We start from the raw sequence: 25,203 nt of genomic DNA, 5'->3' as shown, positions 1-25,203 counted from the left end.
ATCTAGATTTACTCTCTCCGCCTCTCTTTCTTCCTTTTCTTTTCTTTTTGCCATTTTCTCTGTATTTCTTTTTCCCTTAAGATTCATTAATTTCTTTCCCATTTGGTCCAGAATTGTTCTTCAATTAGACTTCCAAGTAGAAGAATATAAGAGTTTTATCTTTCTGATCAGCTTCTTCATTATAGTTTATTTAAAACTAGTAAAAAACAATCTGGGCCAAAAGAGAATAACTTTAACATTTGAAATTATTTTTCTTTCTTTCTTTCTTTTTTTTGTGTGTATGTGTGTGTGATTTTTTTCCCTACCCCCCCCCCATCTCCCATCTGTATTTTGTGACATTTTTATTGTTATTTCTTTAAACATTAACAGTTTTTTTCAGGGGAGGACAACCATAACCCACCCTAAGTTACAACATTCCTTTCATAAATTGTTTCATATAATAGTAGATTGCTTTAAGCTATAGAAATTAATTTGTTGTATACATATCCACTTGGGGCAAGCTCCTGTAGAGTGGGAAAAAGAGGTATAGAGCTTTAATACAGTTATATCTAACATTAACAACAATGTTAATGCCATCCAACATGGTCCTTGAATGTTTTGAAACCTTTAAAAGAATGTTCCACTTTGACCTGAATATTGAGTCAGAACATAAGGGTTTTTTATTAAATTAGAAACATAATTGAGAGCTGACAAATAAATGAATTAATTAATTTTCAATAGAAGCATCTTTTATAACCAACATATAATTATAATAAATTATTATAACCAACAAATCACAACAGTTATTAAATCAATGGTAAATGTTGTACATGAGGATTTTTCTATTTCCCCTCATTAACATATATATAATAAAAATAACTACAATAGAATGTTTTACTTTATTTCTTGAATTATATCATTACTCTGGTCAAGAGATATGCTAAATGCTTTAAAATTAAAGGTTTGTATTCACAACTATGAAGTAACTTTAATTTTTTCATATATATTCATTCCTCAGTATTCGTGGGGAAAGTGTTTCAAAACCCTCATGGATAGCAAATTCTACTACTCAAGTCTTTTACATATTGTGGCATAGTATTCACATATAACCTATATAATCTTCCCATATACTTTAAATCATCTTTAGATTACTTATGATACCTAATACAGTATACATACTACATAAATATAATTGCTATACTGTATTGATTAGGGAATAATGGCAAGAAAAAAGTCTGTATATGTTCAGTACAGATAGTTTTTTATATATATTTCTGGTTTATAGTTTATTGAATTCATGAATTTGAAACCAATGATTATGGAGGTCCAACAATATTGATTTCAAATACACATTAACAAAATATTACCTTTGGTTTTATCTCTGTCCAGTTTGTAATACTGTGCCTGCAGTTTTTTCTGGAAGTCAGTCTTTACATAAAGTAGGATGAATTAAGATATATATGGAACAAATGTAACATTTTTATTAATATGCTATAAAATCTGAGATATATAAAACCTTTGCTCCTAGACCTCAGGAGCTTGCCCGTTGAATTTGCATATTTGGCCATTTATATTATAAGCTCTGAATTACTGAGTTTATGCTCTCTCTGCAGGTCCAGTCCAGGTGCAGCAGCAAAGAGAACATTCTCAGAGCCAGTGAGTATTTCATCACTTGTGGCAGGCTACTGAAGTAGAAATTATGGTTCAACAGAAAATAAAGCTAAAAATAACATTTTGATTAAAGAATGAAGAAGAGCAATAAGAGAAGTTTGTATCAATATGAATATTCAGTTTTTTACCTTCTAAAAATATTAATATCACTATTAAATGAATATTTCTTTAATCCAATTGATTTTCAGCAGAACATTGATGCATTTCTAATAGGTAGAAATGAACTCCGCTCTGACCTTAAGATGATACCTCCTTTAATGGCTTCACTGACACAAAGTTATTTGAAAACAGACTGCCTAAAAACAATAGTGAAGTAAATCCATAAAAGGAGGCTAACTTAAAAAAAAAAAAAGAGTATATGTGACTTTTAAGAGGGTACATGATAATCATTTTGTGAATATGAATTCCTGAGAGATTTTACCTTCAACAGGCAAAATGTTTTTGTGGGGATTTTTTGTTTGTCTGTTTTGCAGTACTGGGAATTGAACCCAGGGCCTCGCACATTCTAGGTAAGTGCTACTTGCCTATCACTGAGCTATATCCTCAACCCTTTTTTTGTTGTTGGTTTTTAGAGATTTTTGTGTTTTATTTTTGGGTTTTTTCGTTTTGTTTTGTTTTTTGGATGTTTGGGGTTTTTGTTTGTTTGTTTGTTTGTTTTTTTGTTTTTTGGGGGTTTTTTTGAGACAGGGTCTGGCTAAGTTGCCCAGACTGCCCTCAAACTTGGAATCCTCCTGCCTCATCTTTTCTAGTAGCTAAGATTACAGGTGTACATCACTGTGCCTGGCAGGTACAATGTTTTAAAATGTAGTATCCTGAAACAATAGTAAAGCATCCTTATTTTGCATTTTCGTTTGATCATTAATTGGATTAAATTAACAGTCATTTAATTTTGTATATTATTCATTTTCCTATTTTATAAAAATAAACTACAAATAGCTTTTCCTTTACTATGTCCTGTAATTATGTCATATTGAAAGTTTTCCCATAAATGTTTTGGGCTCCCAGGATAAAACTCTGGATAAATGATAATTATTTTATAATTGTTTTCTGTTACTTAATAGCTTACTGACATCATCCCATATTTTTCCTTATCTTTATCAAGAGAAGTACAAGTGGTCCACACTGAAATGGGTCTACAGGATACCTACACTATTGGGAGCTTTAGCAAATGGAATGGCTTATATTTCTTATAGAGTGTCAGTATTATTTCACAATCAGATAGTAATTGGAGAATTTCAAATGGGTAAAAATCTGTTTTATTCTCATTTCTGTATTGTAGATCTGTTAACTTAGCTCCAAACACTGGGACAATTACCCACACTGTAATTGTTTTCTAAAGACCTTTATATTGTTTACTTATTAAATTTTAAAAAATAATAAATTTAAATATAATTTTTTTATTTTAAAAATAAATGCAGGGCTTTGGGTATATCTTAGTGATAGAATGTTTTCCTAGCATGTGAGAGGCCCTGGGTTTAAATTGCCCAGCACCCACAAAAGTAAATAAATAATTAAATAAAACAAGATTGTTTAATATTATCCTTTCACAAGTTTTCACTCGTATCAATGTGAATATTCAGTTTTTTACCTTCTAGAAATAAGTGACAGACAAGTGAATCTGAAGGATGCTCTTTAATGATGTATTAAATCCCACAATCCCTAATACCTTAATTTGAGAAATCTAAAGGTCAGAAGAATAATGATTGAAAGTTCATTAAAATTAAACAATACAGATAAAACTTTAAAGCAACATTTTCTGATGATCGGTGTATAATTTCCATTTATTGTTGATCCTAAAATGGTGATGAGCCATTGGTGGTGCTTATGATAACTAAAAACAAAAATTGTTTCTTACTGATGAAAGATTCTTTGGAACTTTCTTTCACTTCTACCATGGCTCTTTGGGTTGTTAGAAATGTCTTTCATTTCAATAATTCTGTTATTGGCTTGATGGCTAACAATCACTTTGGATGGATGGACATCATGATGGTTCAATTTTTTCCTATCCTGTTTTCTTAGGATGAAATAGTCCTGTGGATGGCACTGATTGCCACTTAGTTCCATTTAGGGAGCCTCTTCAACATCATAATGCATAGTTTTATGAGTTCTGTAGGTTTGTGGTCTTTTCTTCCAATTCCATGTTGACTCATATCCATACATGTGGCCACACCCAAACCTTTCAGCACCATAAGCTGTTCTTCCTGAAAACTTCTTAATATAATACCCCCATTGCTTATCTAGGCTATTTTTATTTCCCCATTTTTCTTCCTTTGCCATGAGCTACCATATTGCAGTTCTCTAGAACCTATCAGTAATTCTTCACTTTCTCAGAGAGAATTTCTGCTTCTGTTCCTATGAGAACTTTCCCCCTACATAAACTGTCTATTCCCTTGTTTTCTTGGAAAACTCTTACTTATTCATTTAGAGTCAGCTCAGGTATGATTCTTTGATGATATCTCTGAGTTTCCTATGTTCAAGAGGATGAATTCTTCTTATTCCTTCACTTTCTTTTTTCACTTATTTACTGAATTAATTATCCTCAAGAAAGACATTTCCAAATTGTAACCAACCTAAAGAAAAGTATAATCAGCTTTTCAACATATATCAAAATGTGTTAGCACAATATATCAGTTGATCCTAGAAAAAGGAAAAAAGTTAGAACTTAATAGAATTTATCTATATCATTTAATAAAGATATAACTTTGGGTGCTGGGGTTGTGGCTCAGTGGTAGAGTACTCGCCTAGCACATGTGAGGCCCTGGGTTCAATCCCCAGTACCACATAAAAATAAATAAATCAAGATATTGTGTCCAACTACAACTAAAAAATAAATATTAAAAAGAAAAAGAGGTAACTTTGGTAACTTTGTCCAAGGAAGAGGTCACTTTGACTCCTTAAAAATGGTTTCAGTAATGAAAAAACTGAATTTATTCTTATTGTAATAAGGGAGTCTTAGTCTTGAAGTCAGACTCTCAGGAAGGAAAGGATAAGATCAGGATATTTATAAGATTTTGAAGTTCAATTAAAGCAGTATGGAGTCTTGATTAGCATTGGATAAGGATCATAATATAATCATTCAGGACTGATGGTAAGAGCAAGGCAAGCAGTTTGTAGTCTTGGTATATAAACTGTCTTTTGATAGTTTTCATTTAAGAGTTGATGAATTGTTCCAAAAGTTTCTAGGATGAACAATAAGGTTATTTACAACTGTTATCTTCAAAGGAAGAGTTTTCTGGTATCATAAAGTTGAGTTGATAAAGACAGAGGAATAATAATGTTATGCTAATGAAGATAGTAAGCTTCGAATTTATAGATGGTTTCAGGTACCAGAGTTCCCTTATGATCATTCTTCAGCTTGAGCTAAAAGATAGGCTATTAACATCTAGGAATGTGATCAGTCCACATCTTCACTCCTGCTTGAAGATCACAATAGTATATGAAGTGTCTTGGGAATGCTGTTGAAATATGAAGTTTTTCAGTTTCATTGTTGGATGATCATTTATTGAATCATCTTATGAGAGAGCAGTTATATAGTAGCATTTAAGACTGTGGATATCACACATCTGAGTCATGTTACACAAATGTGAAAAAGATTATGGTCAGAATTTATGATCTTTTTCTTAACCAGGAGCCAGGAGAATCTAAAGCTAAATAAATAGAACTTCATCCCCAATCTGAGCAACCAACCTATAGAATAAGATTTAGGCTAAAGTGGAACCTGGATAATGTCCAGGAATCTCCTAAAAGCACAAGCATCAGTTTGCCAAGATAATGTATTTCTCTGTCCAAGCGGGTACAGTGGCACATGCCTCTAAACCCAGATACTTGGGAGGCTGAGGAAAGAAGACCGCACATTTGAGGTCAGCCTTGACAATTTAGCAAGACCCAGTTTGAAATGCAGGAGATAGGAATATAGATCAATGGGAGGAGATAGGAATATAGCTCAATGGTAAAGCATCTAGGATTCAATCCCTAGTACCAAAACAAAGAAACAAAAATAAGTTCATGTTGAGTTTGCATGTAGTAGTCAAAAATTTTATACTGCAAATCCAATACCAGCTACTGGGAGATACCTGGGAATTATTTCTGGCCAAAATACCCCTGAAGCCTGTTAGATATGTTCTAACATTTTGTTGTTGCTCGTTTGTGCTAAATAGAACATTTTATAGTGGTAAGATCATTATGCAGATCTAAAACAGAAGAGAAGTACTTGTAAGATCTATAAAAATAAGATAGCCTACAAATAATATATCTTTATTTTCTAGTTCTCTTGTTCTCTCTCTCTTTTTTTTTTTCTTGTAGCAAGGATTGAACCTCAGCATTTTTTTTTTTTTTAATTCTGAGACAGATTCTCACTAAGTTGCTTAGAGCCTTGCTAAATTGCTGAGGCCAGTTTTAAACTCATAGTCCTCCTGTCTCAGCCTCCCAAGCCACTGGGATTACAGGCATTCATCACCACATCTGACAGTAGTTCTCTCTCCTTTTTTTTTTTTTTTTTTTTTTGTACTTATTTTTCAGTTTTTAGGTGGATACAGTATCTTTATTTTATTTTTATGTGGTGTCAAGAATCGAACCCAGTGCCTCACGCACGCTGGGCAAGCACGCTACCACTTGAGCCACATCCCCAGCCCCACTAGTTCTCTTATTAGTTCTATTTCTGTTAAAGTTTAGTTACAAACAGCAGTGGAGATAAGAACCTCCTATTTTAGGACTGAGCTCATAGGGGATTTTGGATTTCCATCTCTCTGGCTTATTAGCGCATTGTCATCTGAAAATTCACCTAGTAGTTGAACCAAAGAAACAAACTGATTCATTTCAAGAAAGTGGAACCTAAGGAATTAGTGTGGCTATAAAAAAAAAAAAAAAAATGTGTACAAAAACAGATACAAAAAATTATGGTTGATTCCTTTAACCAGTTCACAACTAAATAACAAGGTATTAGACACTTGCTAGTGAATGATTAAGGATACAAAGAGCAATATTAAGAATATGGAAATATATACAGCATATATATTAATTTGGGATTAAATTTCAACCTGGATTTTGGTGGAAACACATTCAAACCATAGCAACAGTGGTGGATAATTTTATGTAAAATTTTTGCAATTTTCCATTTGAGGTCCTTTGATGCTATTATTATTGGATTGCTAGCTGACAAACCAAATTACATCCAGATTTCTCTCAGTACTTCTTTATCTTTTTCTGTAGCTGATCACTGGCATTCTACAGTAACAGCTTCAAACTGCTTTTAAACTAAAGATTTAGTCTCTTGGGATTAATAGGGCTATAATCTTAATGAGAACTACCCATCTGGCATGATATCAGATCTCAAATTTTCTTTAGCCTCTATATCATTCCCTTGTATTTGAGCTCCTACTTTTATACTATCTACTTCCTTAGAAGGCATTAAAGCACTTAAAAGTTCTTTAAGTACTAACCACTGTTAACTGGGCTTCCTGCTGAGTCAAGAACCCCTCATTATTTCCCAAAGCAATTCAAAATCATGGCCTAAACCAAAAGTATATCTACTATCAATACATATATTAACCCACTTCTTTCTCATTGATAAACTGTTTGACTTCAATGAGTTCTGCCATCTGGGCAGCTTTGCCCCTAGCAAAGGTGTTCATATTGTAGGAATAAAGTTTATCCTAATTTGGTAACATCAGTGGTTCACAAATGGCCCCTGTAATTCTAAATTATCCTTAGTGAAATTATGCCATTTTAAAAGATGAGTACATAAATTTGAGTTATATCATAAATACATGTAAGAAATAGGAGCCTGACCTGGAAGAAGTAGAGATTTAGTTTTAAACTAAGACAAACTTGAGAACCTGGAAATAGTTGGTCCAAAATGTTGCTTGAGTATATCATACAATCTAATGGCTAAGCCATCCAAACTGACACATTTTTAGTGGAAATATTTAAAAGGAAGCTGTCTCCCATAGCCAGAGTTTTAATAACAAGATAAAATAAGTATTTTGGATTCTTTGTATATCTTGGATATTAATGCCTTGAGGAGCTGGTGGCAAAGATTTTCTCCCATTCTGTAGATTCTCTCTTCATGCTCTTGATTGTTTACTTTGTGTTGAGTAGGCTTTTTAATTTGATGCCATCCAATTTATTGATTTTTTTTTTAATTTTACCGCTTGCACTTTAAGGGTCTTGTTAAGGAAGTTATTTCCTGACCCAACATATTGAAGTGTTGGGACTACATTTTCATCAAGCAGGTACAGGGTTTCTGATCTAATGCCTAAGTTTTTAGTTGACCCACTTTGAGTTGAGTTTTGTGCAGGGTGAAAGATAGGGGTTAAATTTCATTCTACTACATATGGATTTCCAGTTTCCCAGCAGCTTTTGTTGAAGAGGCTAGCTTTTCTCCATCATGCTTTTGGCACCTTTGTCTAGTATAAGAGCTGTATTTATAAAGATTTGTCTCTTTGTCCTGTATTCTATTCCAATTTGTCTTCATGTCTATGTTGATGCCAGTACCATGCTGTTATTGTTACTATAACTCTGTAGTATAATTTGAGGTCTGATAGATCAATGCTTCCTGCATTGCTTTTTCTCACCAAGGCTTGCTTTAGCTATTCTGGGTCTCCTATTTTTCCAAATGAATTTCATGATGGCTTTTTCTATTTCTATGAAGATTGTCATTGGAATTTTCATAGGAATTGCATTAAATCTGTAGAGCACTTTTGGTAGTATGGTCATCTTGACAATACTAACTCTACCTATCCAGGAACATGGGAGAGCTTTCCTTGTAAAGGTCCTTTACCTCTTTTGTTAGATTAATTCCCATGGTTTTGGTTTTGGTTTTTTGGTTTTTAGGTTGTTGTCATTGTTTTTTTTATTGTTGTTGTTGCTGTTGTTGTTTTGTTTTGGTTTTGGTTTTTAGACAATTGTGAATGGGATAGTTTTCCAATTTCTTTTTCAGAAGATTTATCATTGGAGTAAAGGAACATGATTGATTGGTGGGTGTTGACTTTAATAACCAAATGAGTAAATAGGCAAAGGAATTATATAGATACTTCTTAAAAGAAATATAAATGGCCCACAAATTTAAGAAAAAATGTACAACATCTCTAGCAATTAGAGAAATGCAAATTAAAACTAAATCTCAGTTTCATCTCACTCTAGTCAGAATGACAATTATCAAGAATATGAGTAACAATAAATGCTGGCAAGGATGTGGGTAATAGGGTACACTCCAACATTGCTGCTGGGACTACAAATTGGTGCAACCCTGAGGAAAGCAGTATGGAGATTCCTCAAAAAACTAGGAATGGAAACACCATGTGACCCAGCTATCCTACTCCTCAGTATATATCAGTCAATAGGATATAAAATCAGCATACCACAGTGACACAGCCACGTCAATGTTTATAATAGCACAAGTCACAATAGCTGATAAATAAAGAAAATACCCATTCATCATTGAGTAACACAATGGAGCATTACTCAACTACAAAGAAAAATTGCAGACTGTAAGTGAAATAGCCACTTCCAAAAAGTCAAAGGCCAAATGTTTTCTCTGATATGTAGAAGCTAATCCAAAATAAGTGGAGGGGTAGATTAAAAAAAAGAATAAAAGTAAGATCAGAGGAGTAGACAACCGGGAATCAAAGAAAGGGAGGAGGGATCAGGAAAATCAGTGGAATGAATCTGACTTAACTTTCCTATGTACATATATGAATATACCACAGTGAATCTTATCATCATGTACATCCAGAATAACTAATTTTAAAAACCACTGTAAGTAAAGATCAAAAAGATTAATAGAGTACAGGAAAAAGAACAGGGTGGAGAGGAAGGAAAGAGAAGGGAAAATACTAGAGACTGAATTAGAACAAAGTATATTCCATGCTTTTATAATTATTTCATAGTATATTCTATTGTCATGTATAACTAAAAAGAACCTGTTTAAAATATATATAAAACAAGGAAAGTTCTTATAGGCAATGAATGACCCAAGGCAAAGTTTATTCAAAGGACACCAATCTGAGAAGAAACCTAAAACTCTTTGTTTCCAGATACAGATTTTAAAAAAAAACACGTAATGGAGCCTATGCCCATCTTTTCCCTTATGAAATTTAACCTAATGGAGATACAAAAAAAATGATAAGGATGGACAGAGACCATTCGTCTGTTTTTAATAATACGGCAGATATCCACCAAGGTTAAAAGTTTTTTCAAGGGGCTGGGGATGTGGCTCAAGCGGTAGCGCGCTCGCCTGGCATGCGTGCGACCCGGTTTGATCCTTAGCACCACATACAAAGATGTTGTGTCCGCCAAAAACTAAAAAATAAATATTAAAAGAATTCTCTCTCTCTCTCTCTCTCTCTCTCTCTCTCTCTCTCTCTCTTTAAAAAAAAAAAGTTTTTTCAAATTTATTCAGATTAAAGAGTCTTTAAAAGATTCTTTACTCTTAGGAGACAAAATAAACTTAGCATTTAGGGTGCTCAAAGAAAAGAAATCAGAATTTATTCCAATGCCAGACTATCTCATTATTAACAGTTAAAATTGCTATCCCTTTTCTAATCAGGAGGCTCGGGATTTTTCAAATCAAGATTCTTGGGCTGTGGTAGGAAAGAGTTTTGTCTTGACTGGGTCTTCCTAGGATCTCTAAGAGTGTTGAATGTTGGCTCCCCACATTATGCGAGGTTCAGCATTGGAATATTAATGATATTTTAAAGTCAAATTCAAGTTGAGTTTTTAAGTGTGGTGACTTGATTAAAACTGAGCAAATAATTTAGAAACAGTGGATATTTGCAAGGCATGGATTGTATGTAAAGGGAGTAGTTGTTTGGGGATTTGTTTGCTTGTTGGCCATTCTACTCTACAGAATAAGATTTGTATGTAAGCAAAATTAATTAAAACCTGAACAGAGCTCAAATTGAACAAAAAGGCAATGCTAACTCTGAGAAGTCCTGCTGGGATCTCCAGAGATATAGATGACATGGTAAAGTTTTGGCTTGAACAGATTGTGTGTGGTTCTTATGGTTTGGTTTTGTTTTGTGTATTACCTCAATATACAATTTAATTACAATCTTCAGATATCACTCAGCATGAGTGACCATGAGATAGTCAATGATTATGTTATCAGGCTAACCAACTAGATGAGGATAAGGAGCCATATTTTTCAAAAGCTAGTCAATCCAAATACAAAATGACTAAAGCAATTCATTTCATTTATTCACATTTGAATTTCACTGAAGTGTCATTCCTATTCCAAGAATGAAGCATCAGGTAATGTTTCAAATGCTATCTGAACTGATCACCATAGGAACACGAATTCCATAATTTCTATAATGCATAGGATTTTTTTGTGTGTAAGCATCAAATTATTCATCATTGGCTGCCTAAGTTCATGCAGAGCCGGTCTGCCATATTCTTCCCTTTGATTTTTTGTAATTGAGGTGAAATTCATAAAATGTAAAATCAGCCATTTTAAAGTAAACATTTCAATTGTATTTAATAAATTCACAATGTTACTGAACGATCAGCACTATCTACTTCTAGAACATTTTCATCACCCAAGAAGGAAACCCCAATGCCAATTATGCTGATACTCTTCATTTTCCCCCTGCCATCAGCCTGTGGAAACCATCAATGTTTTCTATTTCTAGAGATTTATGCCTGTATTCTGGATATTTCATGTAATATAATATATGATGTTTCTCTAGATTCTTTTACTTAGCCTAATTTTTTCAAATCTCAGTAATGTTGTAGGGTGCCTGTGTATTTTTTTTTGGGGGGGGGGGCAGGAGTGTGCTGGGGATTGAACTCATGGGCACTCGACCACTGAGCCACATCCCCAGTCCTATTTTATATTTTATTTAGAGACAGAATCTCATTGGGTCGCTTAGTGCCTTGCTTTTGCTGAGGATCATGAGTGCCTATGTATTTCATTCCTTGTTAAGGCTGTATAATGTTTCATTTTAGTACACACCACACTTTCTTTATTCATTGAGCAGATGATGAATATTTGAGTTGTTTCCACATTTTGGCTATTTTGAATAGTGCTGGTGGAAATGTGTGTACAGATTTAAGTACCTGTTTTCAGTTTTTTCTCAGAATATACCTAGTAAGTGGCATGTCTGTCCTCATGCCAGTACTACCCTCTTTTAGCCTCCATAACTTTATAGTAAGGTTTTGAAATAGGGACGTTAAGAGTCGGGACTTTGCCTTTCCATGTAAATTTGAGGATTGGCCTTTCTGTTTCTGGAGAGGGAAAAAAAAAAGGTTGTAGAATTTTGATAGCAAATGTATAAATCTAATGATTACTTTGGGTAATATTGCCATCTCTTAACAAGTTTTCCAGTCCACCATCCAAGTTTTCTTAGTTTTTTAATTAAGCTTTCCATTAAGAGCTCTTTTAATTTGATTGTAATGTGAGGCTCATTTTACATCTCAGATATTTTTACATTTCCTCCTTGTAGTAGGCTAAAGTATGTGTTGGGTGGAGGTTCCACTCCCAATCATAACCTAAGCTATACATTACATTTCTGGAGGAAATTTTATCACACAAATGTCTCTTGCATTTTCTTACCTTAGAAGTAAAAATAGCATACCAGAGTTAGACTTGTAAAGTCTGCCCTGCTAGACTCCAGGCACTCCTCCAAGCTGCTCCTCTAGTTAGAGTCTGGTGCCATAAAGGCCAGGAAGAGCATCATTCCCATGGTAGCATCAGCCAGCAGCAGAGATCAAGAGCCTGTGCCCATAGCGCAGCTCACTGAGAAAAGCTCAATGCCACAGTAATGCTCAAGCCTATCCCAACACAAGAATTTGGGTGCAAGGGTTTAAAAGCATATTGGGTTATAAACTTTCTTTGATGCTTTCAAATGACCTGTCTTCAAGCTCAAAGATTATTTTTGAGGGCTAATGATGTAGTTCAGTAGTAGAATACATGCTCAGAGTGTACAAGGCCCTGGATTTGACCCCCAGCACCACCACCACAACAAAAACATTCATTTTTAGTTTCATTTTTAAATTAACATACAATAATTATATATTCATACATATCTATACATCATAGTGTGGCATTTCAATATGTACACAGTGTGTAAAATCAGATCAAGGTCATACGCATATCTGCCACCTCCAAAGATTCATCCATTTGATCACATCTGCTGTTGATGTTCTCTGCATTTTTTTTTCATTCCATGTACTATATTTTTTAGCTCCTGGACTCCTCTTTTGTTTGTTTTATGATTTCTATCTCCTTTTGTCCTTTCTTTCTTCTCATTTGTTAATGTATCATTTTTCTGATTTTGTAGAGGGTATTGTCTTACAGCTCACTCAATTTCCTTAAAACAATTATTTTGAATCTTTTTTAAGGCAATTCATAAGTCTCCATTTCTTTGAGATTAGTAGCTGGAAATTTTTTGTTACTTTAGTAGTGTCATGTTTCCTTGATTTTTTTTCCATGTTGCCTTGTATTGATTTCTGCATATTTGATGGAACAGTCTTCTCTTTTAGACTTTATAGACCTGTTTTGGTGGATAAAGACCTTCATGTAGAGGTGGATGTGAGGATGTAGGCTGGATGGGGTACAGCAGTTCTGACTCCAGAAAGGACACAACAGCACAGTTCATCAGCTGAGGTCAGCATCAACAGATTGCAGAAGTCCTCAGCAATAAAAACTGTGGTGTCCACAGCAGTGGTGAAAACTATTGAAGTCTTTGATGATGAAGTCTACTGGGACCATCTGATCTCTTTTTCTCCTAAGGAGTATGCCATGTCCTAAGGATCCTTCTTAGCACTAGGTCTGGCTCATGAGAGTGCTTATGGTGGCAGTGACACAAGTGTCTATGCACAGTGCCCCTGAAGTCTCCATGGAACCAGATTTTGGAATACATGTGGAAAGACTTCAACTTAGGAATCCTGGTTGATGCTAGCACTGGTGCCCAGGTTGCAGGTGCCTCAACTGCACTGTTGGCAATATGGTAGGAGGTGCTGGTACTTTGTTGAACAGCTGGAGAGTTGGGGTCTGAATATAGGTACACAAATCTATAGAGACTCATGGGTGTGTACACCCACACTGTGGCAATGGTCTACTGTCCTAGCCACTGCTGCTCATGGAGCCAGGATCCATAATATGCATGGGATTGGAGGACACAAATCTGGGGCAGAACAATAAATGGCTCCTCCTTGAAAAGCAGCTCCCCTTTCAGGATTCTACCAAATAATGACTATTTGTTACCTCAGTGGTGAAACCTGCTATTGTCCTCTGCAGATCAGGCCTTTGGGGACCATATAACACTCTCTACATGGCTAATACTCTTACCCTTGCCCCTCTTTGTTCTTGGCTATTTCCAGATATCTCAGCTATGCCAATCTCCACAGCAGTCCTTTCTGTGCAGACATTTTCTTTTTGCTCCATGTGTTGCTGTAGGTTCTTAATTAGACAATGAAGCCCTCCTAGGGCAAGTTCTGTTTATGGATGTCTAAGTGTTTTTGTAAGGAAACAAAGGACATCACTCTGATACTTTCTATTTAAAACTATGTTGATGAAGGTAATAGTAAATAGTGAAGTTGATGTTTCAGTTCTCACTGTAATGTAATAAGCAGGATCAGTTATACAGGCAGAAATAAAATACCCCTAGAGTATAAAGAAATTTATCTACACCCACATTTGATGAAAAAGAGTCTTCCTTTATTCAACCATATGTAAATTTCTATGCTAATTGCTAGATATTCATGTTAGAATAAAACAGAAAGTTAAAAAAGTAAAATGTAAGGAAAAAGAGGCTTTTGGTTTTTAAATATGTAAAGACCTAAATGACTTTCTCCTTTTAATGAATTAAGAGATTTTACTTTACTTTCAAGAAACTGGAATAATGATTTAGTTAAACTGCTACCAAAATAAGGAATTTTTTGTGGCTTTAATTTGAAATTGTCTCAGCATTTCCCTCTTTTTCAAGAACTCTTTTCTGCCAAATTGTCTTGTCAGTGCTCAAAGACTAAAATATTCATCCCTGGCTTACTGTGATTTTAAATTTTAGATTTTATCTCAGAGACGTGTTTACTAGGAGACATTACTACTTGATTAGAGAATTTCATTATTTAATAGAACAGGGAATTGAAACCAAGGATGCTGTACCACTAAGCTATATTCCCAGTCTTTTTAAAATTTTATTTTGAGGCAAGATCTTGCTAAATTTCCCAGACTTGCCTTGGTCCTCCTGCCTGAACCTTCCAAGTAGTTCAGATTACGGGTGTGCACCATTGCATGCAGCTTCCTTTTAATATTATTGAATTAAAATAAATTTTTATAAATTGTTTTTGTCACTACCACTAGATTTGATGAATATTGCCTATAATTATAGATCCAATCCATTAAAATTCCTTAGCATTTAAAATATTACAGGTCACAAATTTTCATCCTATTTAAGGAAGCAATAAAACAATTTTCAGTTACCCAAGACTTTTGATGTAACAAGTTTATTACATCTCTCAGTAATATATCCTTACATGTTTTACCAAGTTCTTAAATATTTTTATTTTTTAACTTATGAAACCTAATAACTCCCTAAGCAGTATGGGCCTTCAATTTAAATTTGGTGTCACTTATCTTATTGTCTTAAGTCATCACATTTTATTCTATATTAAAAAATTGCATCTTTAATTTCTTGCCCAAATTCAAGCTTACACATAAGCAAAGCAAGTGTTTACCTTTGTAGTGTATTTTCATATAATAAAAATATCAGCAGGTCTCAAACACCCATCCTCACTGGCATAAGTTATAAAAGATCACATGATCTAGAGTCAACTACCTACACTTAAATCTTTGTTTCTGTGCTTACTAGTTGTGTGACTTTCATTAGGGTTCAGTATCTGTGCCTCATTTATAGAACGAGAATAAGAAGAAGGTTGTTGTATAAATTAAATAGTTTAATGCTTGGTATATAATCATTACACAACTGTCAATTATTATTGTTGTGATTACTACTAGTAGTACTACAAATACTACTATCATTATTATGTACCATCATTGTTCTTTTTTTTTTTTAATGAAATTCAATTTACAAGTTGTTTCCTCTTTTCTAAAATGTTGATTTCATATCACTTCCAAAACTTGTGCTGTATTTCCTCTTGGAGGTTTTCTCTTGCCTCCCAAATATAAGCAAATTGCCCCATATTTTTCACTAAAGCCTGCTAATTTCATACTTTATTGCTAGCATATTTATTGAGTAGTACTTCTGTCTTCTGTACTCTCTTCTTCACTTTGCTTAAAGTTCCTGTCACTACCTCATCTCTCTTATTTATGATACTATCCCTAGAATCTAGCATAGTGACTTTCTCTCAGTAAGTGTGTTCAGTGGGTAAGTAAATAAATGAGAGGAAGACCTTGCACAGGCAGAACAGGCAAGAGACACAACACCTGAATAAGAAACCATAATGGAAGCAGAGAAGGTAAACAATACATATCAACCACCAATTTCTTTATTAAAAATACTGTTTTTCCTAACTATTTCTCTTCTGTTTATTTCATATTTTCACATTGGCCTTTATCCCTTAATTTATTCTGACTGATGCAAACCAAGTTCATTACTTATTACTATCTCTTCCCTGGAGCATATTTTTAGACTTTTTGGTTATAATCGTCACAGATAGGTAGATATTCTAGTTAATTTTCGTGCACCTTGCTTTAAGAGACATGAAATGTTCTTTTTTATGATTCCCCAGGAAAGAGAATTTTGAAATAATTCTTGGAAAAGGACACTAATTTCATGTAGTTTTTAGTTTAGGAAAATTTTCCTATTTCTCTCCTGCTATAATTTAATCCCTTATCTTCTTGATTAACATTCACAGGATCTAACAACAGCTGCTTATAGTTCCTCAGACAGTCTTTCTTTACATAACTAAAAATAATTAGCAACTGACTATAAATATTCATTGAGGTACTGTTTATGAGTACTGTCTCTCTCAACTTTCTCATCCAATCTCCTTAATAACCAAAACTTTAATCAGTTTTCTTTAATACATCCTTACATGCTTTACCAAGTTCTTAAATATTTTTATTTTTTAACTTATGAAACCTACTAACTCCCAAACAGTATGTGCCTTCAATTTAAATTTGGTCTCACTTGTCTTATTGTCTTAATCATCACATTTTATTCTATATGAAAAATTTCATCTTTAATTTCTTCTATTTAATCTTTTTACCTTCTTCACTGTCAATATTGTAGCTGGTATAACTAAAAATATTAAATTCATAGGATGACAGATTGGAACTCCCAGTTCCAATTCTCCAACAACACTTAACAGGAATATATGGACCACAATTCTTTAAAAATATTTATTTTTTAGTTATAGGTGGACACAATGTCTTTATTTTACTTTATGTGGTGCTGAGGATCGAACTAGTGCCTCACACATGCTAGGCGCACATTATACCTCTGAGCCACAACCCCAGCCTGGGATCACAGTATTTTTATGAGAACACCAGAAAACAGATAAGAAGTTACATCATCCCAAGTAGGTAGAAGTGAGAACAGCCACACTGAAATGAATAAGAAGAGCTCATTCGCTTTACCTGTGATTCCCCTCTCCCCTAAGCCATCACAGTTCAGCATTATCAGGAGAGAACACTTGACTCAGGGCTTCTCCTTGCAGAAGAGTGGAACAGGCATTCAAAATGCCAATGTTTCATAGTGCTGCCCAAAGGGCTGCATTTTGTTTCACTGCATTGACAAAACAAGCATAATTTGAATATGTGCAGATTGCTAAAACATGGAAGAATGGGATTGACTTGCTTTGGCACCACAGAGTCTACAGGCCACACATAGATGCTAGCACCTCCCAGCATAATCAGGAGGAGGTACCCAAATCTTGGTTTCTCCCTCAGTAAAGAGGGAGAATGGAACATACAATTCGTATCCAGCTCTTTGCGGGGCTGCTCAGATGACTGCTTTCTTTCTTTCATAACTATAGTGCTGACAGTGAACTGGCAAAAGTTGGATGCCTAGTGGGGGCAAGAGTGTCACTGAATACAAAAGAAAACTAAGGCAGCTTGCTGCAACATCAGGGACCCTGTGGTACTATAGACAAACACCAGAAGCAACAATAAATTTGAAGTTCTTGAAAAAGAAAACTACAAATTTTGCTGATTAGAAATCCTATGCCCAGGGCTGGGGTTGTACCTCAGGGTAGGGAGCTTGTTTAGCACATATGAGGCACTCAGTTCAATACTCAGCACCACATAAAAATAAATAAATAAGCAAAATAATAAAGATATTGTATCAATCTACAACTAAAAATATTTTTTAAAAAAGAAAGGAAGAAATCACATGCCTAAGCCCAAAGGTATCACATTCTCAAAAGAATTCTCCAGGACCTCCCCAGAACCTAGTCATGAGGGCTGATTGGTAAGAGTCATCTCCTATACAAAGCCATTCTGTAAAGATTAGGACATGTGCCTGCTTTCTCAAATGCATAAAACTCAGAAAAAAAAAATTATAAGGTACATCAGGAAATAGGGAAACATGATCCAGTCAAAGGGACAAAATAAATCTACAAAACCAACCCATGAAAAGAAGAGCTGAGTATCTAGCAAAGAATCCAAAGTACTTATTTGTTAAAACTCAGTGATCTGAAACAGAACATAGACAACTAAATGAAACCATGAAAATATGCATGTACATACCTAGAACATGAACAAAGTGGTTAAAGATATTTTAAAAGAAATCAAACAGAAGTTCTGGAGCTGAAGAATGTAATAACTAGAGGAGTTCAACAGTGGATTTGACCAAGCAGAAGAAAGAATCAGTAAATTTGAATACAGGTAATTTGAAGTTATCAATCAGAGGATCAGAAGGGAAAAAAAAAAGTAAAGAAAACCAAAGGAATTTATAAGATGCCATCATGCAGATCAAAATGAACATTATCAAAGAAGAAAAAGAGAAAAGGACACAAAACTTAAAGAATTAACAGTCAAAAATATTCCAACTCTAAGGAGAAAATACACATGAAGCTCAAAGGACTATAACTAGGAAGAATCCAAGGAAACCCACACCAAGGCACTATCACTGAGCTCCTTTCCCAGCTTTCATTTTCTTTTTGTTTTGAGACAGGATTTTACTTAATTGCCGAAGACTAGCCTCAAACTTGTGATTTTGCCTCAGCCTTTCAAGCCACTGGAATTATAGGTGTACCTCACGACCTGGCTACTAATAGGAAATTTTAATGTGCCACTTTCAATAATGTGTAGAACAATGAGCTCAACAAGGAAACAGGACTTGATCAATACTATAGAACAAATTGGGTCTAACAAACATACAGAACATACCACCAAACAGCAACAGAACACGTTATCTTATCAAGCACATATGGACCATTATCCAGGATAAATCATGTTGCAGGCTAAAAAGAAAATATTAACAAAGTTAGGAAGATTGAAATATACCAATTATCCTTTTTATCCACAATGGAATAAAATTAGATATCAACAGCAGTAGGAAAACTGGAATATACACAAATACCTGTAAATTAAACACCATACATTTGAACAGCAAATGAAAGAAAAAAAAATCACAACAGAAATTAGAAAACATCTTGAGACAAAAACAAAAATGCAACATGCTAAAGTTTATGGGTTGCAACAAAAGCCAGTACTACCAGGAAAGTTTATGAGGTGAACACCTACATTAATAAATGAGGAAGAAACATCTCAAAACAACAGCATAACTTTTCACCTCCACTAGAAAAAAAGAAACCAAGCAAGCCAGGTATGATGTTGCATGGTATTGGCACCAAAACAGACAGGAAGACCAATGGAACAGACAACAACACAAACAGATACTCAGACAACAACACAAACAGATACTCAGAAGGATAAGGCAGAAGAATCACTTAAGTCCAAGAGTTCAAAGCTAGCCAGGGCAACATAGTCAAGACCCTATCTCAATGGAAAGATCCCCCATGTTCTTAGTAGATAGACAAAATTAACATTTTGTCTCATTTCTTGTTTCACTGTCTTCCTTTGTGTTATTGATACGCTCTGACTCCTTTCTCATTTTTTTTCCTGTATTTTCTATAGGTATGTGTGTGTGTGTGTGTGTGTAGTTAATGTGAGTCTTACATAAAACATTGTATAGTTATAACGATCTATCAAATGGCCCTACTACCAAAAGTGCTAAAGTGTTATACAGAGTTAATGCAATCCCTATAAAAATTTTAATGGTGTTCTTCACAGATATAGAAAAAGCAGTCATGAAATTCATTTGGAAAAATAAGAGGCCCAGAATAGACAAAGCAATCCTCAATGAGAAAAGTGACACAGGAGGCATCACTATACCAAATGGTAAATTACACTACAGAGCTATAGCAACAAAAACAGCATGGTACTGGCACCAAAACAGACAGAAAGACCAATGGAACAAAATAGACAACACAGATACAACCACAGTTATCTCAGACAAAGGTGCCAAAAACATATATTGAAGAAAAGATAGCCTTTTCAACAATTAATGCTGGGAAAACTGGAAATCCATATGTAGTAGAATGAAATTTAACCCCTGTCTATCAACCAGTACAGAACTCAAAGTGGATCGAAGACTTAGGCTTTAGACCAGAAACCCTGCCACCTGCTTGTTGAATGTGTAGGCCCAACACTCCAATATGACAGCTCAGGAGCCAAATTCCTCAACAAGACTGTAAAGCACAGAAGTAAAAACAAGAATCAATAAGTGGGATGTCATCAAACTAAAAAGCTTCTTCACAACAAAAGAAACAATAAAGAGCATGAAGACAGAGCCTACAATATGGGAAAAATTCTTTGCCACCTGCACCTCAAATAGGGAAAAAAATTTAAAAAAAAAAAAACACAAAGCCAAGTGCAGTGGCACCTGCCTGTGATCCAGGTGACTTGGGAAGCTGAGGAAGATTTGAAAGTTTCATGCCATGCCTGCCTTAGCATCTAAGTGAGACACTGTCTCAAATCAAACATACACACACAAAATTAAACCAGATATTGTTAAGAAATTTACCTAGAGTTCCCAAAATTTGGACTTTGACCTTGGATTGACTAAGAAAACAATTATTTAGAATTAAAAAGCATTTATTACATTTTAAAGTGATACATTGTCATTGTGAAATCTACAGAAAAGTAGAAAGAAAGGTTACTTTCATTCTATTATTGAAAGACTACTACTGCTAAAAATACTTATTATTCCCTTTCAGTATATTCATTTATTTTGTTCTTCACATTTATAATCATACTATGATTTTTTAACAGTATCACTGTGTGAGTGATATTAGTTATAAATTTAACTCCATTTTTACGTCTACAGAAAGACTGGATTATATCCAGTGCCTAATAAATACATACTTTATATATGTACAAAATACATTAAAATCTAAATATTTATATGGAGAGACTCTGCCTCATTCTCTATGATTATCCATTCTAAGATTTATTTTAGTGACTATACAGATTAACATCTACCTGTGCCTAAAGATCATGTTTAATATTTTTTACATCTTTGTCTTAGAATATTACAGTCATACATAGTAATTGGGTTCATTCTGACAAAATCATGCATGCATGGAATTTGATTTCAGTTCCCATATACCCGCCCCTTTCCCTTACCTCTTCCCTCCCTCTATTCTCCTTCTACTCCACTGATCTTCGTTTCACTCATTTATTTACTTAATTATTTTTAATTTGTTTTAATTAGTTAGACATGACAGCAGAATGCATTTAAACTCATTGTACACAAATAGAGCATAACTTCTCATTTTTCTGGCTGTACATAAAGGTGAAATCCCCTGTAACATATTTATATTTGCACATAGCATGATTTTGTAAAATTCATTCCACATTTCCTCCCCTTTTCTATCCTTCTTGCCAACTTCATTTTTTTAAATATTTTTTTAGTTGTAGATGGACACAATATCTTTATTTATTTTTTTATGTGGTGCTGAGGATTGAACCCGTGCCTTTCTAATACTTGGCAAGCACTCTACCACTGAGCAACAACCCCAGCTCATCTTTCCTCCTTCTTGACCATCTTCTTCTACTTTAACTGATCTTTCCTATATCTTTGTGTTGTCTGATTCCCCACTATCACCACAGCCCACCTTCTTTACCTTATTTTGCTCTAACTTCCACATATGAGAGAAAACATTTGACCCTTGATTTTCTGAACCTGGCTTAATTCACTTAGCATGGCTTTCTCCATTTCTAGCTATTTTCTGGCAAATGCCATAATTTCATTCTTTTTTAAGGTTGAGTAAAACTCCATTGTGTGTGTATTTTTTAAATCCACAAATCTATTGACAGGCATCTGGTCTGATTCCATAATTTGGCTCTTGTGAATTGTGCTGCTATAAACACTGATGTGGCCATTTTGCTACAGTATGCTGATTTTAGTTTTTTTGGGTAAATACCAAGGAGTGGGATAGTGTGATCATGTGGTGGTTCCATTTTTAGTTTTTTGGTAAATCTCCACTTGTTGATTATTGGTTTTATTTCCTGAGCTTTTGGGATGTTATTAAGTCAGTGCCTACACCAATATGATGGAGTGTTGACCCTGTTTTCTTTTGGCAGTTGCAAGTTATCTGGTCTAATTTCTAAGTCTTTGATACATTTTAATTTGACTTTTTGTTCAAGGTGAAAGATAGGTATCTAGTTCCATTCTTATACATATGGATAGCTAGTTTTCCAAACACAGTTTGTTTAAAAGGCTATCTTTTGGCAACATATACTTTGACAAGTATCAGATGGCTGTAAGTATGTTGATGTGTCTCTATGTCTTCTATTCTGTACCAAAGATTTGTGGGTCTATTTTTATGCCAATACCATACTGTTTTTGTTATTATAGCCCTATAGTACAATTTGAAGTTAGGTAGTATAATGCCTCTTGCATCACTCTCTTGCTCTGGATTGCTTTGACTATTGTATATATTATTGTATCTATTATTCTTCCAAATGAATTTAATGACTTCTTTTTCTAGTACCATGAAGAATGTCACTGATATTTTGATGGGAATTGCATTGAATCTGTATGTTGAATCTGTATGTTGAATCTGTTTGGAAATATGCCATTTTTACAGTATTAATTCTGCCTATTAAAGAATATGAAAGGTCTTCCCATCTTCTAAGGTTTTTCAATTCCTTTCTTCAGTGTTCTATGTCTGTTAGATATCATTCACCTCCTTGGTTAGATTAATTCCCAAATATTTAATTTTGTTTTTGATGTTATTTTGAATGGGGTTTTCCTAATTTCTTTTACAGCAGAATCACTAGGTTGGAGTATAGGAAAGCTAATGATTTATGATCTTCTATCATGCTACTTTGCTGAATTCATTTGTAACCTCTAGAAGTGTTCTGGTGAAATTTTGGGGTGTCTTCTAGATAGAGGAGTATGTCATCAACAACCAAAAATAGTTTGACTTTGTCTTTTTCTATTTATATCCTTTCTCTTGTCTGGTTGTTTCAAGAACTTCATTGAATGTAAGCGGTCAAAGTGGACATCTTTGTCTTTTTCTGGGTTTTAGAGGAAATTCAGTTTTTCCCTGTTCAATATGATGTTGACTTTGGATTTGTCATATAATATTGAGGTAAGTTCCTTCTATCCTTATCTTCTCCAGCATTTTAAATATGAATGGGTACTAGTTTTTAGTGGAGGGACTTTTTTGCACCTATTGAAGTGATCATATGATTCTTGTCCTTACTTCTATTTAAGTGGTAAATTACATTTATTGATTTGCATCTGTTGAGTCAACCTTTCATTCTTATGTTCAAATACGTTTAATAATGGTGGCGTATCTTCTTCATGTGTATTTTGAATGCAGTTTATTAATATTTTCTTAAGCATTTTTCCATCTTTTTATCAAGGATATTGCTCTATAGTTTTTATTCCTTGATGCATGTTTGGTTTTGGTATCAGGTTTATACTAGCTTCATAGAATGTGTTTTGATGTGTTCCCTCCCTTTCAATTTCTTTGGATGCTTTGACAAAGATTCATGTTAGTTCTTTAAAGGTTTAGTAGGACTTATCCAAGAATCCATCTGGTTCTGGGCGTTATTGTTGTTGTTTTAAGGCTTTTAATTGCTGTTTCAATTTCACCACATGATATTGGTCTATTTGCGTTTTCTGCATCCTCCCAGTTCAACGTGGGCAAATGATGTGTGTGAAGAAATTGATCAATGTCTTCTAGAGTTTTCAGTTTATTGGACTATAAAGCTTTGTAAAGATACTCTGGATTTCAGAAGTGTCTATGATAAAATCTCCTTTTTCATCTCTAATTTTGTTCATTTGGGTCTTCTCTCCGTTTCTTTTAGTTAGTTTGGCTATGGATTTATCAATCTTATTTCTCTTTCTGAAATAAGATTGATAAATCTTATTCTCAATCTTATTTCTCTTTCTCTTATTTCTCTTCATTGCAATGATCCTCTATATTTTTTTCTCAATTTTATTAATTTCGGCTATGGTCTTAATTATCTCCTGTTTTCTACTGACTTTGTTTTTTCTTTTCTAAGGCCTTGAGGTAGAACATAAACTTATTTATTTGGGATCTATTTCTTTAATGTAGTAACCCAGTGCTATAACTTTACCTCTTAGAACTGCTTTCATATTGTCCCAGAGATTTTGATATGTTGTATTTCTGTTCTCAATTGTTTCTAAGAATTTATTTATTTCTTCTCTCATTTCTTCTGTGATCCTGTCTTCATTTAAAAGAGTATTGTTCAGCTAGTCACAGTGACACATGCCACTAATTCCCCTCTCAGGAGGCTGAGACAGAAGGATCACAAATTTGAGGCCAGCCTCAGTAACTTAAAGAGGCCCTCAGGCACTTGTTTAGACCCTATCTCAAAAGAAATTATAGAAAGGGCTGAGGATATAGCTCAGTGTTAAATCCCTAGTACCAAAAGAAAAGTGTCATTCAATTTGCATGTATTTATATAGTTTCTATCATTTTTCTTGCTGTTGATTTCTAGTTTCATTCCCTTTGATCTGTTAGTGTACAAGGGATTATATCAAATTTTTTGTGTTTGCTAACACTTATGCAGTGACCTAGAACCTGGTATATTTTGTAAAATGCTCTGTGAGCTGCTGAGAAGAAGTTAAATTCAGCTGTTTTGGTGAAATGTTCTATAGATATCTATTTGGCCCATTTGACTTGTAGTATTATTTAGATTGGAAATATTGTCATTGATTTTTGTTTGGATGACCTGTCTGTTGGGGATAAATGATGTGTTGAAATCATCCAGTATTATTGTATTGGGGTATATCTGAGATTTAATATTAAGAAGTATATTTTTATGTAATTGGGTGTGCTGACCATTGGGAGTTATAAATTTACTATCATAATATTTTATTGTTGGATTTTTCCCTTAACTAGGATATAGTGGCCTTCTTAGCCTCTTCTGATTAACTTTTGCTTCAAATATGCTTTGTCAGATATGAGAATACTAACTCTCACTTGTTCTCAGATTCTCATTTATGTGGAATATTTTTTTCCATCCTTCCACCTTCAGCCTGTGGGTGTCTTTGCCTAGGAGATGAGTCTCTTGCAAACAGCATATTTCGACCTGTTCTGCTA

General features: G+C 34.2%; 1 protein-coding gene across 5 annotated transcripts in view; it reads left to right on the top strand.

The window, feature by feature from the left end:
* Gphn (gephyrin) overlaps positions 1–25,203 on the top strand; it is a 598,126-nt gene that overhangs the window by 436,069 nt on the left and 136,854 nt on the right. For all 5 annotated transcript variants that reach the window (XM_076850343.2, XM_076850346.1, XM_076850344.1 and 2 more), the window contains one exon: positions 1,593–1,635. In XM_076850343.2, coding sequence (XP_076706458.1) covers positions 1,593–1,635 — 43 coding nt within the window. The remainder of the gene's footprint in view (positions 1–1,592; positions 1,636–25,203) is intronic.

Source organism: Callospermophilus lateralis, chromosome 3, assembly GCF_048772815.1.
Source record: "Callospermophilus lateralis isolate mCalLat2 chromosome 3, mCalLat2.hap1, whole genome shotgun sequence".
Classification (NCBI taxonomy): Eukaryota; Metazoa; Chordata; class Mammalia; order Rodentia; family Sciuridae; genus Callospermophilus; species Callospermophilus lateralis.
Note: the sequence above shows the minus strand (reverse complement) of the source record. Positions and strands in the feature narration are given on the sequence as shown.